The 19140-nt window shown below is 38.9% G+C and overlaps 1 protein-coding gene across 5 annotated transcripts in view; it reads left to right on the forward strand.

Moving 5' to 3' along the window:
- LOC102785154 (growth hormone receptor-like) overlaps positions 1-17965 on the forward strand; it is a 34072-nt gene extending 16107 nt beyond the window's left edge. For 4 of the 5 annotated variants that reach the window (XM_087843502.1, XM_035913238.2, XM_087843501.1 and 1 more), the window contains 7 exons: positions 11674-11809; positions 13453-13631; positions 15002-15180; positions 16184-16328; positions 16492-16582; positions 16749-16818; positions 16978-17965. In XM_087843502.1, the coding sequence (XP_087699628.1) occupies positions 11674-11809; positions 13453-13631; positions 15002-15180; positions 16184-16328; positions 16492-16582; positions 16749-16818; positions 16978-17823 (1646 nt within the window). In that variant the 3' untranslated portion in view covers positions 17824-17965. The remainder of the gene's footprint in view (positions 1-11673; positions 11810-13452; positions 13632-15001; positions 15181-16183; positions 16329-16491; positions 16583-16748; positions 16819-16977) is intronic. The other variant, XM_087843503.1, reaches the window with a different exon arrangement.
- Positions 17966-19140: the final 1175 nt, after the last annotated feature.

The raw sequence follows: 19140 nt of genomic DNA on the forward strand, positions 1-19140 counted from the left end.
CAGATTTCTAGTAAAGTGGCTTCCCAGGAATTCTGAACAGAGAGCACTCGGCTGTTGTTAAACAATGGGAAGCTGTTCAATTCGTAGAGGCCTGGCTTTCTACCAAACACTCTGCAAATGGAAGTGGAAATGCTGTGTATGTGGACACATAGGCTGTGTTTTATCCACAGTGATAAACTATGTCTGTGCTGGCTATTTATGTCACACACGGACATCCGGTGCTTTGTCTTGTTACATAATGCTCAGTAAATTAGCAGAGGTGTGGACAGAGAACATGATCTCCTGCTGTTTGCTATTATCCTCTTTGTGCTCAGTACTCTTTAGGTGGGATTTTACAAGGCCGCTGTGTTTTGACAGGAGTGTTTGCTGCTCTAGAAAAAAAAATATGAGACTGAGGACAACTTGTAGATTGAAAACAGTGAAGTCACAAGTAAAAAGAGTTCTTTTTAAAAACAGATTTGGCAACACGCTAGCCAGCTTGTAGTGACCTGTACATTTCTGACTCACTCCAGTGATCTCAAATGTTGTGGAGGGATTCTTATTGGTTTAGTGTCACCATAGTTAATGGCTGCTTGCCCAGTGGGAGGAATATCTACAGAATCAACATAAACTTCGTGATCTAATTGTGTAATATGAGAATCTACTCTGGAATTTTTTAGTGTGTGGAAAAATTTTCAGAATCAACATAAATTTAAAAAGGCTGAATCATTATCAAAATATAGCCAGAGGCCTTGAAATTGTATTTACGCAAATGTACACTATATGGACAAAGGTACTGGGACCCTCTTTGTAGCTATAATAGCCACTATTTGGTGTTGTGCTTTGTGATGTAATGCTTGCGTGCAATTGCCCTGCCATGGAAACCCATTCCATGAAGCTTCCACTGCACAGTTTCTGTGCTGATGTTATATCCATAGGAATTTCTAGCTCTGCAGTAGCTGACTCAGCAGATCATTGGTGACGTTTATGCACTACAGTGGTCCCTCGTTTATTGCGGGAGTTACGTTCTTAAAAATAACCCGCGATAGGTGAAATCTGCGAAATAGCCAGCTTTATTTTTTACAATTATTATAGATGTTTTAAGGCTGTAAAATCCCCCACTACACACTTTATACATGTTTCTCAGACAGGCATGAACATTTTCACACTTTTCTCTCTTATTTAAACACTTTCAAAGTTTAGACCTTCATAGAAAAATATGTCCACCATTATAGAATGAAACCAAAGATCAAACCCTATTTTCAGGTCCAGAACATGGGAATAGAGCAGCTGCGAGAGAATTCAACATTGATGAATCAATGGTACGGAAGTAGAGGAAGCAAGAAAAATGAGTTGAGTAAAGTTGGACTTATCTACTGTTTTGTTTCGCTTAATGCGCCTCATAATCTGGTGTGCCTTATGGTCCGAAAAATACGGTAACTTCTACCTTCTTTTAGCTTTAACTTTTTGTGCGATGGTCTTCTTCCTCTGCCTCTTGGGTGCTACCGCAAGTACCTTTGATGGTGCAAAACGTTTCGTCAACATTGTTGTGTTTGTTGGGGAGAAAGCTTGCAAACATACAGTACAGCACTTCAGAGTCACGCTGCTAGCGATCGAAGAATTATGTAAATTTGACAAGCTGAATGCATTCTGTACTGTACAGTAGGGCTGAGCCATATCATACCGTTCACGGTAATACCGGTATAATGTTGGGCAATGATAAGAAAATGAAATATCGCGATAGAATATGGGTAAAACGTGCATGCGCAGTGCCTTTGTTTTCATACATACATGGCGGAGTATGGCGGCAGCGACGCAGAATGAGAAGGGCGAAAGCGGATTGTTGAATGAAAGGGATGAACCAGAAGTGGTTTGTAAAAATGCTGCAACTTCAGTGATGTGGAACTGGTTTAGCTTTCGTCCGTCAGATACACAACAAAGCACTATTTTTGGTAGAGCATGCTAGCGGGCCGTCGTTATTACCGTGTTTTTTGGAAAATACGGCACACTTAAAATCAATCCTTTGATTTTTCTGAAAATCGGCAGTGCCCCTTTTAATCCAATGGGCCTTATGTATGAATTCTGGTTGTGTTTACTGACCTCGAAACGATTTTATGTCGTACACGGCGCTCGAAAATCTGTCAAATGTTTTAGTATGACTTTGCTAAGCTACGAAGCCGCACCGCGGATTGTCGGAGCATTACGGCTATCGTGGGCAGGAGCCTCGCGGAGTGATACGTACTGTGCTTCAACATAATATTACCGTATTGTGTGTGTATAACCTCTTTATAAGTTTTGTGGATATTATACATGGTTATGCTGAGGATATGTCGGCCAAATTCCACTGGGAATGCCTTTTGGTTAAACTGTCAGCAAGGAATTTGCATTTGCACTGTTAAATTTTTATATAACTTTAATGCACATAAAAAACAGCTGCTTGTTTAAGTGAAAACACATTGATTTATTTTTTTATTTTTTGCACTAATAAAATTGTGGTGTTGTAAAGTATTTTGTCTAGTGTCAATTATATCGTCAGTTATATCGTTATCGCAAATTTTCAATCAGATCATGCATCCACTGGACGTAAAGCGTACAGCTTATTGCACCAGCATGCATCTGCTCTTATATAACTATCATTAGCTTACAGCTTGAAGTGTTTAAGGTATGTGCTAACTAAAAATGAAGACAATATGATAGTTTATTAAACTTTTAATGATTTTTTTTTTTTTTAACTTTTTTTTTTACTTTTAATTCCACTCACTGGTTAGATTTGGCACTGAAAACTAGTGCTGAGTTTAGGTAAAATCTCCATGGATAGGATTAGGAGAGGACTGGTTCGGATTTAAACACACCCTTTCACAACAATGGCCCTGTTTGTTGTGAAATAATGAGTTGGGAGGGACCAATTGGGCTCAATTAATCCTTAACATGGTGCATCAGGGCAAGATGCAAAAGGACAACTTGTGCCTTTTTTCATCTGCCATACCAGTAGTTTTGACAAAGGGGCACTAATTGATGCCCTGGAGATGAGAAAGGGCTGTAACATCTGAGGCAACCAGTGAGGCATAAAATACCACACTCAATCTGGCATTTCCGCTAGCATTTTGAAAATGAAACGGTTAAACATAAATGAAATAATTAAGAAATGTAACTGGCTTTCAAAGTAATGATGATGAAAGCAGAGGAAAAAGTTAGAGGATTTTAAAGAGGTAAAAAAATAGTCAACAATCAGTCGGCTTTAACTGTTTTGTTCTTGTTTCACAATAAAAGTCAACATTATCTGTTTCAAGTTTCAAGGTTGTTGTTTTTTTCACCTAAGGTAACAAAACTTTTACAATAGCTCTGTCACAGATTAAGGGGTGTTTATGCTCTTTCTTTCCTCCTTTCTTGTTCCATTTGGCCCCTTATATGCTCATCTGGGTCAAGCTACAGCACTGGAACAAATAGTACATTTCTTTTGAGAGCACACATAGCCAAAAATAACTCCTCTCACTTTCCAGCTATACTGAAGCACCAGCTGTGGGAGGTACTACTTCTAGGAATTGAGTGGTCTATGTAGGGGTCAACAAGTGTTTTTCCTCTTTGCTACTAGAGCACCACAAGGGATATTACTTAGAAATCAGGACATTTGCCGTTGATAAAACAGCATTTCCTCCCTTAGGAGGTTATATTGTTGCTTTTTGGCATGAATAAACTGTTTTCCTGCCCATGATTTGCCCATAAAGCTTGTTGGGTCTCTAAAAGGCTGGGACTTTAATCACCGATAAAGGCTTCTTGGCTCTTAGCCAAGGAAGGAAATGGCTTTTCTAAATGTAGCGCGTAAGGCATTTCCCCCCTGAGAGTGCACTTATTGATGTTTGAGCATGTGAATCTCTAAATCACTGTTTTCGCTGTCTGCTCACAGGAAAGACATTAATGAAGGCTTCCCACTATGCTGAGCACAGGTTAACAGGTGCAATAAGGGGAAAAACATGAACTGATTAATTAGGTGGATTTGGTGAGTGTACGAGGCAGTCCGTCAAAAGGAAATTAATTTATCTGCTATTTCCCTTCAGAGCTAAAACATAACACATCTTATCAAAACAAATCACACAAGGGTGTTTTGTTTTACCCTGAAATAGGCTGCCAGGAGGCCTCTGAGAAAAAACATGCAGTAAACATGTTTACCCCGTAAGCTCGTGGCAGATCTGTAAGAGAAGCCCTGTAATGAGAACAAGCTGTAAGCTGATATTGCCATCTTGGAAACCGTCTGTGTGTTTTGTAGCTCTAATGATAACTGCTGCTCCAGAACTACTGCTCACATGTTTACTTACACCACAAGTGAACTCTGCTTGGTGGCTGCTAAGCAAACACAGCAGCACGTTGATGAACAAGCACAAAAATGAAAACCCTTTGCAAGCCAGTCTAGTTTTTTTTAATTACTTCTCTGCCTGCAAATGGCCCAACTACACAACACGTGTATAATACGCTGTGGCAAAATACACTTTTTTCATTTTGTCCTCTTTTTAACTTTCACTCAGTACTTTAAATACAAGTGAAATAAACCCTGAAATCACAGAATTGTTGTTAGCAAAAGTGTTTCTAAAATAAAATTACTCTGCTTACCCTTTCATTGTATTATATTTAGTGCTGTCAGCGTTAATCTCGTTTAATCAGAATCAGAATACTTTATTAATCCCAAAGGAAATGACATTAACGCCATAACCACATTAACGTGGCAAATTTCCATTAGCCAGTTAGCGCGGAGAGCCCCGTGCATGGGGCTGGACGGCGCTAACGCGTTAACGAGCTAACTCGGTAACGGAGATTTGCCATGTTAATGCGGTTATGGCGTTAATGTCATTTTAACGAGATTAACGCTGACAGCACTAATTATATTATATTATTTGGTCGCAACTTATCTTAAACTCAAACAAAACACAGTGCAGCACCCCATTTGCTTTTTCCCTTTAAGACCATTTTAAGCAGGGAAGCTGTGCTTTTAGCAAATCAAATCATGATTATTTCACAGCAATGTTGTTACCATCGATTGAGTAATAATTTCACCTCTTATCATTTTATTGGGCCATAATTAAAGTCGCATTCATTTGAAAGCACTTTATTGTTTGGCTGGTGGAGCTGAATGAATTACGATTAATTTGCAACCTGCTGGGCATTCTGACTAATAACATGCCTTATTTAGAAGTTATTACATATCCACATAGTGTTACTGATTGACCAGAATGGTCAGCATACCTTCTGCCCATTGAAACAAGAGTATTATTTAACACTTTTCATGGCATCAGTAATCTCCTTTTTTTAATTCTAATCATACAGAGACCATATTCAAACCTCTGTGTCATTGTTTTATGCAAACTATATTTCCCCAGTCACGTGCCTACATGTCCCTTGAGATCATAGATTATATATGAAGCTAGAGAAGATAGATGGTGTCACTGTGGTGGTAGAAACACACTTCGAGTCAGAAACATTCGAGGAAAACCGTTTGAGGGTGAACACATGAGATGCAGATAGCTAGTTTTGCATTTTGAATGAAATTACGCACTTTACAAGAGGACTTTGTGTCATCAAACTACAGTATATCACTCTTTCCAAGGTTAAGATTTTCCATGCCGGCACTACAGTCATGTGAAAAACCGTTTTCACGTTCTTCAACCTAGTGAAAAACTAAGTACATCCTTGCTGCTTTCATTATTAACAAGTGTGACTAGCTTTTTTGGGGGGGAAAAAAGAAGGAAAAAAAAGAGGTTTTGACATGTTGCCGGTCTGGAGCATCCAGGTTCATGTTAACACAAGGCCAGAATTTTTTTTTCCAGGAATGGATACCCAGCAATTCTACCCCAAGGTCATACTGTGTAATACTCAGAAAAACTGTAAAACCTCCCCCGAGCTACATCCTAAAATCTGCAGGCCTCAGTTAGCATGTGAAATGCTTGACAGTACAATTAGAGAAAGACTGAACAAGTCCAGCTTGTTTGGAAGGGTTTCTAGGAAAAAAGAAAACTCTTCTTCTCTCTAAAAAGAACATGGCAGCATGGTTTAGGTTTGCATCTAAGTTGCATCTGAACAAACCCAAAGGCATCTGGAACAATGTCCTGCCATAATACATGCAGATCACCACACCTCATACCAACTATCAAGCATGGTGGTGGAGGGGCGGTGATTTGGGCATCTTGCAGTCATTGAGTCGACCATGAAGTCCTCGGTATTCAAAAATATTGTGTTTGAGTGCAAAAGTGGGTCAGTGATCCAAAGTACATCAGCAAATCTGCAAGTTACTCATTTATACAAAAGGATCTACCCCCCCCCCCCCCCCCCCCGAGACACACAAACACACACACACACACACACACAATTTCTGTCAATGATTAACATTACAAGGAGATCAAAGTTGAATTTCACTTGACATTAAGTGCAGTTGCATCAGAAAGTTCTTATTTGTTGATTTTTTTTTCCTTTAAAAAAAGGAAAAACAAATACCTGCATTGCTCCGCCTACCTCCTGCCTACAGTTTAAGAGTAATTAATAATAATTAATATGAAGTAATGTTCTTGAATGCTCACATTCAAGCGCATACCAACTCAAAGAAATTTACCATGTTTTCATTTATCACTAAACTGAGCTACATGAATCCACCACAATATGAGTGTCAAATTAATTATTCTCTTAGTCCTGACACAGTTCTAAGGAGGAGCAGGGGATCGAATACACAGGTTATTCTTAACCCATGACGGCTTTTTCTCTGAAGCAGGCCAAAGCTATTCATCTGCTGCTTCTCAGATGTGAAGGAGTCATCTCATTCTCACACTTCTATCTCATGTTTTATCCTCTCAGACATGTTGATGTAGTCAGCTGCCTGCGGCTACTGCTGTGTTTACCTAACAGCTTGTTTAAAAAAATAAAAAAAAAAAGCTCTCAGTTTTCTATTTAAAAGGACACCTACTTGACATTTCACAAACATATCTCCATTCTCCCATGCAGACTGCTGTCCATACATACCCTAATTAGCCAAAGCAAGTCACTTTTAACCACCCAAGTCAACAAAGTACACAGAATAGATAGCCCCAACATACAAGATGTACTTTGCTGTGTCTCCCAGCACAGACTCAAGATTCCAGGAGACGGACGGTTAATTCTAGGAGCTGGACAAGGCTGTAGAAGGTTCTTAACCCATCAGCAGGATGGTATCTGCTCCTTTGTGGATGGAGGAACAGGATAAGCACTGCCAGAGCTACAAAATGACCTTCAGCAGTCTGCTGTTGTGAATGTCTCTACATGCATAAAGGACACGGGGTCCATACAGACTACAGAATACAATTTTCATTTGCAATGAAATTTCAGCAAAATGGATTAACCTGCTGCATATTATTTTCATTTCTATCAAACAATGTAGCGTCCTTTCAAATCGAACACACTGCCCAGTCCATATCAGTGTAGATATCCAGTGTTCCTTTGGATTTTTTGACCAGTGTACAATAAAATAAAATTCATGAAAATAATAAAAAACCAACTTATAGTGTAAAAGGACATGATGGACACACAAAATTTAACTGTTTTTAAGATGAGATAATACCGGCTGTTATTTGGTTTTCACTTGGAGGGAAAAAAGCCCAAAAAATCACTCTTCCCATCAGCACTGCTGATTTGTTTTGTGAAAGTCAGGAAAAATCAGCTGAAGCGCCAACATCCTTAATTATAAGTTTTGTGCATATGTGGATTAAAAAGTGCCTTTTTATTTGGCAAAACTAATTACCTTGTTTTGGGTTTTTTTTTTTTAATTCCCACATCCCTGATTTGATATCAAATATTATTAGAAAAGATGAACCCAAAAGCGGAGAGGCGGGCTGTTTTGTTTATACCTTCATGCATGCAGATCTCTAACAGCAAGAGTCCAAAACAAAGAGAAAATAGAATCCAAAACTAAACTAGGAACGCTTGGAAGTAAACAGGTGGAGGACCACATGACACAACCACAAAAGGAGGATTGGATGCCTTTATACGGAGACACATAAGGGCTAACAAAAAACAGCTGAGAATGATCAGGGGCAAGGGTAGGAAGTAAAAGTGCACACAGTTTCTAAAGGAAGCAAACAGAAAAGAATACAAACATTTACCAAGTGCGACAAGAAAACGTACTGAACATGTCTACACAAGAAGACGGGGCGAGGAAACACTAAAAGGCGAAGACAAACAGGGAACTAACTAAACAAAAACTCCGTAAAGACATCAGTAAATAAAGATAACACCTGAAGACTCAAACGACAAAGGTAGAAAAACAAGACACCATAAAGACTGAATAGGGAAGCTCAGAAAATAAACACGTCAAAACTTCTAAACACGAGGCACTAAATTAAAACTGCTCTACAAACAGTAAACTAGACACACAGAGAATCCAAACCTAAAAATAACCAAACAAAATGCAGGGACTACGGTCCCTGTGGAGATGATAAACAAATCACAAACAATATGAACAAAACTGAAAACCTTTCATAAAAAAAAAAAGGAACAAAGTGTAAACCACGAGCTCCCAAAATTGTAGCACCAGTTAACAGCATTTTGTTTTATGGTAAAATCTCTATAATATTGGAGAAAACCGAAACCGTTGCCAATCTTGCTCTGAGCTGCACATTGGTGGAGTCTCAGGGAGGGGCAGCCATCTGGTGCGACTGGTTGGAAAGCGAGGGGAAGGTGCAAAGTTTAGCAGAGAGAGATGACAAACAGCACACAAAGGAAACATTTGGCCGGTTAGAGGCTTCATTAAACTCACACCGGGAACACAAAGCTCCGGAAACCGAAACATCTGCAGGAAAGAACAAGAACAAAGCAAGTGGGACTTCATGGGGGAAAAGACACAAGGTTAATGGTTTATCATCATTATGAAAATATGATGATAAACAAGGACAGAGGGGAATAGGGGTGAGGTGCCCAGCACAAAACCACAGGAGGTCCTCCAGATTTGTAGTTTAAAGCCCAATCTGAAAAGTAGAGAGGGTACCTGCCTCCTGAACCTAAACTGGGAGTTTAGCTGATAGCTGAAGACTTCGTCTCCCGTTCCTCTTTTAGAAACTCTAGGAACCACAACCAAGCCAGCGGTCTGAGAGAGAATTGCTCCATTGGCATAATATGATACTATGAGGTCTTTGAGATACGATCAGGTCTGATCCTTAAGAACTTGGTATGTGAGGAGGACTTTAATGTCAAATCTGGATTTAGCAGGCAGCCAATGATGATATGGGAGAAATGTGATCTCTTTCCTAGTCTCTGTTAGTGATTTCACTGCAGGATTCTGGATAACAATACAATACAATTTTATTTATATAGCCCATTTAAAAACCACATATATGCCAAAGTGCTTCACAGAAACCAATTAAGAGCAATAATAAGTAGTAAATAAAATAATAAAATGAAATAAATAAAAATAAAATATACTGACAGGTGGGAGACATAACTAACCAATGATACAGCAGGCATAGTAGGCACGAGCCGAAAGGCTGAAGGTTAAATCATAAAAACATTAATAAAAGCAAAAAAAGATAAGTTACAGTACACTTAAAAATGCAGGGTCCAGGAGGCAGGGAAGGCAAGGCTAAATAAATAAGTTTTTAATCAAGATTTAAAAAATTGAATTTAATCAGATGGTAGTTTAAATCTGATCTATCCGAAAGGTCCTTTTCTGTTACGATGGGTACCTACTCTTCCTCCATTGCCCCTGTTACCTCTGGTGTCCCCCAGGGGTCTGTGCTAGGTTCTATGCTGTTCTCTTTATACTTGTTACCCTTGGGCCGGATCTTTGCTAAATACAATTTTTTTTTTTAAATTAACTGAAATCTTTCCCCGATAAGTTTGAAGTTGGGAATGAACAATCTTCTCTAGGATTTTAGACAGAAACAGGAGTTTGGAAATAGGTCTAAAGTCAGCGAGATCTTTCTGATCGAGGCAGCTCTTTTTGAGTATAGTTTGCACTACAGCATGTTTAAAAGCAGCCAGAACAGCCCGATAACAATGACAGGCTAATTAGTGATAAAATACAGGGCCCGATAACGTTAAACCCATCTTTAATAATGCGAGATGGGTGGATGTCATGAACAGCGTTTGAGTGTTTTAGGTGATCAATTATACACTTAAGAGTAGGGAGCGAAACTGGATGAAACTGATTGAGGTTAGTGGAGCATCGTAAAGCTGGGGCCTGACTCATCACAGAGGGGTGCAAGACTCTTAGAGATAAGATTCTGCCTGCAAAATGATTTAAACATTCTTCACAAAGAGCTAAGGAAGCATGTATTCATTTAAACAGTAACGTATTGTGAAGGTTCAGACAGACTTAGTGGATTTTTAGTTAAAGCTAAATACAGCAGATAATACTGAAAGTTTCTGGTGTCCCGTGCGACACCTATTTTGTGTCATCTTTGCACTGAAAGTTAGTTCAAGGCCTTGGTGTTCACTTTCAGAGCTCATCATAGTAGATCTAAGGAGCTTGGAAAGAAGGTGACTGGACTTAGAACTGAGGAAGCTTCTTGGATGAGAGGTGAAACTTCAGGAAACTTAAAGAAGTCCACTAACCTTCTTTCCTTAGACTACCATGACCTGGATGACTGAGAACCAGCACACACATTCTTCTGTTTGAATATTTGTCTTTTTATTTGTTATTTGCTGTTGGGAAGTACTTTGAAATCCCCAGAAAGGTTCTATATAATATATATGCTAAATATATGTGTCTAAATGTTTGCATAACTATAAATTGTGAATGTGAACATTTACACAGCTTTTTGATATGAGTTCAGCATTTGCAGTAAATTGAAAAACAACACGTTTGTGCTTTAGGTTTAAAAAAAACAACCTTCTAATCTTTTCCACATAGTTTTGGAAACCACCCACATTCAATCAAATTGCCAAGCCAAGTCCAAATCAGTTTTTATGACTACCACAAGAAAAGTCCCATGCATATCTTGCAGAGTGCAGTAGATATTTGGCGTCATCAGTATTGTTTAAACAAATGTTTAAAGTGGTGTTATGTTACTGTGTTGCAGAAAGCATTGAATAAATGGACAAAATGACCTTACGGGTGAACGTGTTGAGCATGCACATCAGTGCTTGAAGAGAAAAAGAAGCAGTGCTAAATTACTAACTGTATGCACTGAATATTATGCACCACTTAAACTTTGGTTTCTGCATTAAATGTTTTTCTTCATTCTGTACAGAAAAGACCAGTTAAACCACATTATGCTCACATTTTTCACCTTTGCATTGATCACAGTTCACACAGGCAGGATCTGGGTCAGAGTATCGTAAGGAAACTGCAGAAATGTGCTCTCTGCACACGTGTTTCGAGTTTATTCAGGCAGTAAAACAGATTCCCGGAGGTTCTTTCTGTGTAACTGTGTTTCTAGGTAAGGCAAAAGCAAATAGCTTGTTCCGTGAGCGTCGTGGCACTGAACTCTCCAGCTGCTGCTTTCTCTTAAAGAGCAATAAAATGACTTCCAGGAAACTGCTGATACTCGCCTTGTGGCTGCGCTCCTCAGTGGAGTTAGATTACCATTATTAGCTTGTCACTGAAGTGTATCTTTGCAATCCTCAAAAGCACCAAGATTTTATAACACTTGCAACAAGGAAAAGAAAAGAGAAGTAGATATTTGCTGTATTAAAGATAATTATGTGCAATCTTCCCCTCTGTTCCTCTCTCCCTGTTTCCTTCAGTTCTCTCTGAGAGACGTCCACACCTCACTGGCTGTGCTTCCCCAGACATGATGACTTTCCATTGCAGATGGAATGTTGGCCCTTTCCAGAATCTCTCTGATCCCAGAGCTCTCCGCTTATTCTACTTTATAAATGTGTAAGAAGAAAAGATCTCTCATCACTACCAGAGTGCTTTTTTGGGAAAGATTAGGAAGGGGAAAAAAGAAGAAAAACATGGGTCATAGGTGCCTGTTTTGTACAGGCATTCGCACATCTGCAGGTTCTTAAGCACAGCTTTAAAGAGTTTCTCCACGTATGTAGTGTGAGGAAAACGCCAGTTGTTTGCAGCCTTTGAAATGATTTTAAAGTATTAGAATAGAAGTTAGAAGAATAGAAATTTTAGCCTGTTAAGTGAGCAAAAACACAGTAGAAACACTTTATGTGTAGATAAACCATCATTTAGCTGCTTAGGTCAATCAGGGCCACTGGGTTTATACCTCCAATGCGTAAAATTCAAACTTATGGTGCAGACATTCACTCTGTTGACAAAGCAAAGTCCAGCTTATATTGTAAATGGTAAATGGACTGATTCTTATATAGCGCTTTTCTGCTCTCTCGGAGCACTCAAAGCGCTCTATACAACATGCCACATTCACCCAATCACACCCATTCTCACAAGCACTTTATCTATACTTAGTGCTATATCTAACTACATTCACACACATTCATACTCCGATGGATGCATCGGAGAGCAACTTGGGGTTAGTATCTTGCCCAAGGATACTTGACATGCAGACTGGAGGAGCCAAGGATCGAACCACCAACCTTCCGATCAGTAGGTGACCTGCTCTACCTCCTGAGCTACAGCCACCCCATTGTAACGTTTAACACGCCTAACTTCGGGCAGATTTCACTTTATTGCCTTAAATACTCTTTTTATGTACACACATTTTCACACAGGGAAAGTAAATTTTCTAATTGTCAGCAAATGCAATAAAAAGATAAAATAGGAATAATGAAAATCCCAGTTACAATCCATCTCCAGACTATCACCAGCTATTTCTAAACTGTCTGCTACAGCCCAGTTTGTTTAAATCTTCTGATTTTGTTTCGTTTCACTATTCCAGTGTCTTTTTATAATACAAATATTTCATGAGAATTTGCATCTAAATGTAAGAACTTTATCCTGTAGAATCTAATAAGAATTAGATTTGGTTCAGTCAGAGAAGTGCATCTAAACCTACAAGTTTATTCCAAAAGATTTTTATGAAGATTTGTAAAAGTTTAAAAGATGCAACCCTTCAAAATTATATAGTTCTGTCTCTTTAAAATTGGAAAATTTTATAAGGAGTAAGAATTTTAGTTCAATTTTTTTTTTAAATTATTTTATTTATGATGAATGACCTCTTGTGGCCGACCTGCACTACCTTCATGACCCATGAATCCTTTGGCTGTATTTTATGTGTTATCAGCTGTGTTGCTTGATTGTGAAGCTAGGAAAAACTAGATAAATTGCTTTAATTTTACATACATGTCATACTTGATGAGTTCATATAACACAGTTGTTTATTCCTCAAAACTCAAACAGAATATTTAAAAGATTAGTTAATCATACTGCCTCTTTTCATTATTATCTATAATTCCCCTCATAACAAAATGCCATTTATTAGCAGGGTAGGTCTGCAGATTACCATGAAATCGCATTTCATGCATACATGGGAACAACCTTTTTTTGTGACCTTGCACTGCTCATGGATTTCTTAACTGACTAATGCACTGATCCTGTCCCCCACCATTCAGACCCCCTCCTCTGTCTTCTAAAAATTGGAGTGAATGTCCTCACTACAGCAACGAGACACCAAACGAGTGCTTTTTCGATCAGAACCACACCTCGATCTGGACATATTACAACGTCCAGCTCCGCTCCAGGGATGAGACCATCCTCTATGATGAGAAGGGTTTCTTTGTTAATGACATTGGTGAGTTCACTGCCTCTTTGCACACACTGAAATTATTATGTTAGAAAAGACTAATAAAAAGATACAGTTGTAAATGTTTTGCATGTTACACTGTCACCACTTTTAACTGTCACAGCATCACAAGTACGCGAGGTAGTTATATGACATTTTCAGGGGTGAACAATACTTTTGAGCTTTGTTACAAAGTTTTGTTTCTGTTTCATCTTTTTCTTATAATTCGCTAGAGAAAACTTCAAAAAGGGAATTTTTGGTTAACATAAAGGGTTATGGCCAAAGTTCAGGTCATCCCTCCTATGATTGCCTGTGCAATTATGGATAACATCTCCCATGAGTCTTAGCATTTGCATATTGTTCAGGCTTCATAGAAGCTGCAGAACAGGTTTAACAGAGCTACAGTGGTTTCTAGTGTCCTACAGAATTGATTATAAAATGCTCTTGCTTGTATATGAGACTCGCTTACATGGTCAGGGCCTTGCTACATTTCTGATAATCTGTCACTTTACGTTATCCTCCACTCCTAAATTGTTACACATCCAGTATTCCTCAAAAAGAAAAACTGGGGATGCAGTTTTTCACCCATCAGCCTGAAAGGTTTGGTTTATTGTCGTCACCCCGTCAGGCGGCATATCTCTCACCTCTTCTCTCTTTGTGTCTGCTTTAAAGGTTTATTTATGAAGGACTTATCTGTATTGACGTTTGCAAAGGCCAATAAATGGAACATTTAAAAAAAATAGAGAAGAGACATATCTTCCAGCTTTTCCTCTAACGCCTCGTGCAGCTCAAAGTTTTTCACTTACTGTTGTGAAAACACTCAGTTAGGATCTTTATAGAGCATAGAGCACACATGACTTTCATCTACTGATAGTTTCATAACATCCCCCCCCTTTTTTTTATTGTTTAATCTAAGCCTATTTTTCATAGAAATATCTACAACAATGTGCTTACAACTTTGTGCCAACTGTTTGGGAAAAACTCTTCCTGTTTCAACATGATTAAATCTGAACATTGACGGCGAGCCAAGCCATCAGTGGCTGACTTCACTAATTCTCTCGGGCCGAATGTGACTAAAGGCTTGATGTCAGGTTTTGGAATCTTGCTTCAGGATGACTTGCAGCCAAATTCCAAGAAGAGGCGATTACAGCAGTGCATGTATTCCATTTGCTTTGTAAAAACAAGTTCAGCAATCATTTGCAATGTCCTGGTCTTTGCTTGCTTTCATGTAGGCAGTGAAAGAGACAGTCGAGGACAGTGATGTAAGGATCAGTCTGTTATTACTCAACAAATTAATTAGTTCAGTCCAGTGGAAGACTTCCTGACACCAGCCCCCTTACTGATGAAAAAGTGCTCTAAAGTGACCTTCTGTTCCGCAGTGCAACCGGATCCTCCTGTCAGCCTGAACTGGATGCTGCTGAATGTGAGTTTGACTGGCATCTACTATGACATACTGTTGAGCTGGAAGCCTCCTCCATCTTCAGGTGTGGAGACAGGGTGGATGAAGCTGCAGTATGAAGTTCAGCACCGTGACAACAGCTCCAGTGTGTGGGAAATGGTTGGTGTGTCATGAATCTAATACACAGCTCAAAAAAATTAAAGTAGCATTTCAAACTTCTGGGGTATTTATCTGGTCAGTTAAATAGCAGAAGGGTTGTTAATGAGTTTCAGGTGCTTTGGTGTTATTAAAATTAACAACAGATGCACTAGAGGGGCAACAATGAGACAACCCCAATAACAGGAATTGTTTTACTGGTGGAGGCTACTAACATTTTTACCTCCTATCTTTTTTGTTTTTGTTTTTTTTGCTTGCAATTGTGGTTTTTTTGCATTTGGCTAGGGTCAGTGTCACTATTGTTAGCATGCGGCAATACACAAGTAGTCCAACCTCTGGCAATGGCCATCAATACAAGATGAGCACTGCCGAGGTACAAAATGCACTCCAACAGGCTACTGGTGTGAATGTCTCTAACCAAACAATCAGAAATGTCACGAGGGTAGCCTGTGGGCCTGACATTGATACCACTGACTGGCCCCGAAATTCGCCTGACCTAAATCCAATAGTTATGCTTTGGTCAATCTGACACTGACAGGTTGCACCTTTGAGCTCAGTGACTCCAAGATATGGGATAAGATCCCCCAGGACTCCATCCATCATCTCGTTATGATGATGGTGTCAGTCATGCATACAACCACATGGAGGCCATACAAACTACCTGGTATCATTTTGAGTTGCTGCAGTTGAATTTTGGCAAAATGGACTTGCCTGCTTTGATTTTGATGTGTCTTTGAATTCGGCCCTTTGTCGGTTGATCATTTTCATTTCCATCAAATTATGTGGCATCTTTTCATTCCTAGCACCTTATCCCGGTACATATCAGTACAGATATCCAGCATGATTTGTTTTGGGGGTTGTTTTTACCCATCGAGCTCTGATGCATTTTCAAAACGTTCAGTTTTTATGGGGAGCGTGCACACTGGCTGATTTTGGTAATAATCTTTTTATTGTTGTCAAAGGAAACCTAAATGTCAGACTTTGAAACCTTATTTTTTCACCACAGGTTGACCCTGTTTTGAGTACACAGTGCTCCCTTTACGGACTTCAAACTAACATCAATCATGAGATCCGGGTTCGGTGCAAAATGTTCAGTGGGAAAGAGTTTGGAGAATTCAGCAAATCTGTCTTCATTCACATCCCATCGAAAGGTAAACTCACCGTTTGACTCAGTGTTTGAACCGGGTGTAAACGGTTTTGTAAAGATCATCTTATATTTGTCATGAATTAACATTTGAGTACTATTTCACATTGTTTTATGTGAAGTTTAATGTGATTTTTTTTTTGTGTGTGTGTGTCCATTGTTTTCCTCAGTTTCAAGATTCCCCGTGGTGGCTTTGCTCATCTTTGGTGCCTTGTGTTTAGTGGGAATCCTGATGTTGATTATCATATCACAGCAAGAAAAGTAAGCATTTTAGATTTATTAGGTTTTTATGCTAAGCTGAAACGGTTTTGGCTGCTTAACTTTGAAAATCTACCACAGGCTCAGATGTGAAGAATTGTGTTTACTGTTTTCTAATTTCTTTCATGCATTGTGGAATTTACTATTCTTTTTTCATTTATTCCTCAAGGTGGATGGTTATCCTTTTGCCTCCTGTTCCTGGACCCAAAATTAAAGGAATTGACTCTGAACTACTCAAGGTGCTTATCCAAAGTAAAATAGCTTGATTAGCTTAATTACAAAACTATATATATATATATTTGAATGACACTACACTAGAGTACAGTCTACAGGTTAAAAACAAGACTTAAATTGCAATGATGGCCTCTAAGTGCATTGTTATATTTTCTTTCTCACAGAGTGGGAAGCTTAGGGAATTGACATCAATCCTGGGTGGTCCTCCTGATTTGAGGCCGGAGCTCTACAACTCCGACCCCTGGATGGAATTCATCGATCTGGACATTGAAGAGCAAAGCGACAGAGTGACAGAACTGGACACTGACTGTCTCATGAACCACCACCTGACTTCTAACTGCTCCCCACTATCACTTGTCTTCAGAGATGACGATTCAGGTCGTGCAAGCTGCTGCGATCCAGATCTCCCATGCGACCCAGAACCATCACCTTTCCTTCCTCTGGTCCCAAATCTTGCCCTCAGTCAGGAGACATTATGTGCAGCAACCTCCGAGCCAAGCTCTCCCATCCAAAGCTGCAACTCTGGGGAGCTTCCTTCATTTGTCACGGACAGAGACACTTTGTACACCCAGGTGAGTGAGGTGAGGTCATCGGGCAAGGTGTTGCTCTTACCTGAGGAACAGACCGAGGGGGAGAAAATGCCTAGTAAAGAGAAGGAGGACGAAATTGTGGTAGAGAAAGAGAAGAAAGAGTTTCAGCTCCTCGTGATGAATGCAGATCACAGAGACTACACTTCAGAGCTCAATGCAGGAAAAACAAGCCCAGAATTATCCACAGGGGACCTGACTGAACCCTGTAAAACATTTCCGTCACCTCCCAATGAATCAAACACCACCTCGCCCCCACCAATTCCTGCTCCTGTCTACACTGTGGTCGAAGGTGTTGATAGACAGAACAGTCTCTTACTGTCACCAAATTCAGCTCCAGCCCCACATCTGATAATTCCAAAGAATATGCCGACACCAGACGGCTACCTGACCGCTAACCTTCTGGGAAGTATCACACCGTAATTCAGTGTCGAAGTGTGCAAATTAAAAATCTGGAGGTTGAATGTTGACTGCATCCTTTGGCAGAGTTTTGTAAAGGAACTGAATAAAAATGTGTTTTACTCTGATTGTGGAAAAGGGAAGCATAAAAGGGAATGCTGCAGTCGAAAACCAGGTCTGCAACAACTTAACTAACCACCTTTGTTAAAGCCGTATTAACCAGTTTTTGACCACTAGGGGTCAGAATACCCCCTGAATAAAATCAAAAGTAAATATTGATTGCTTATGAAGTGCACCATCCAGTATACATGTATTTATTTTATTTGCATTTATAAGATTTAGTAAAAAAATGAAACTTCCTTTCATCCCTGGTGGTCCTCTTTGTTTAAATCTTTGCTAATGTTTTGTCATTTGGTGCTGTAAGCCAAACAAGGACAAAAATGGATTGCAGGTGTACAATTCCCTGCAATATTTTAACAACGAGCAACACCTGCTATGCTACAGATTCACATTTTAATCAGTATTAATGTTAAAGGCACCACGTCCTTGTGCATATTGTACATATGAAAAGACAATGTTTGAAAAGAAACAAATAAATAACCTTCTTTTTTATTTTTTTTTGAATGACATTTTTTTTTATCTGTCAGTTCAACTCTGCCTCAATGCAAACTCAGTGCATTCAGTTCTGTGCTTTTCAAAATGCTCAGTGTATATCAACATATTGATTCCTAAAAAAGAATAATAAAGCATGATTTATGTGTGACAGGATAAACAGGAGCTCAATGTAAGATGCTAGTTTAATATTAATATTATCACATATTGTGTTCTTAAAAACTGTGAAAAGTTTTGAGAGCTAAAGCCAAAACGATATGAACTGAAATTATTTTGCTCAGTGAGTATTTGTGTTTATAGTGCATTGATTCTTTTGTTGATGTTTTTTGTTTTGTTTTTTATTTCTGGTTGGCTTATATGCATTTGATACAATGTAAAAGCTAAAGGTATATGAACAGTGTTAATTTGTATAGTTATTGCAATAATCTAAAAATATTGTCAAATAATTGAAATAAAAAATCTGATTTTGACTTAATGTGTCTTAATAAACTAAAATGTGTTTTGTTTTTCTGCGTTATTTATGTAAAAACCAGTGACTCTACGGCCATTGGTAAAAACCCACAAGTATCTTGATTTTTGGGTTACTTCTGAGTAAGTCAAAATCATAAAATATCAAAAAAATTCTAAATTGGGGACAAGTCACAATATATTTATTTTTATTTGCAATAATAAAAAATAGAACATGGTAACAACTGTCACCATATAGTTTTTTTTTTCTCTTAAAGGTAA

This window comes from Neolamprologus brichardi, chromosome 7 (assembly GCF_056152115.1).
Source record: "Neolamprologus brichardi isolate AB-2024 chromosome 7, ASM5615211v1, whole genome shotgun sequence".
NCBI lineage: Eukaryota > Metazoa > Chordata > Actinopteri > Cichliformes > Cichlidae > Neolamprologus > Neolamprologus brichardi.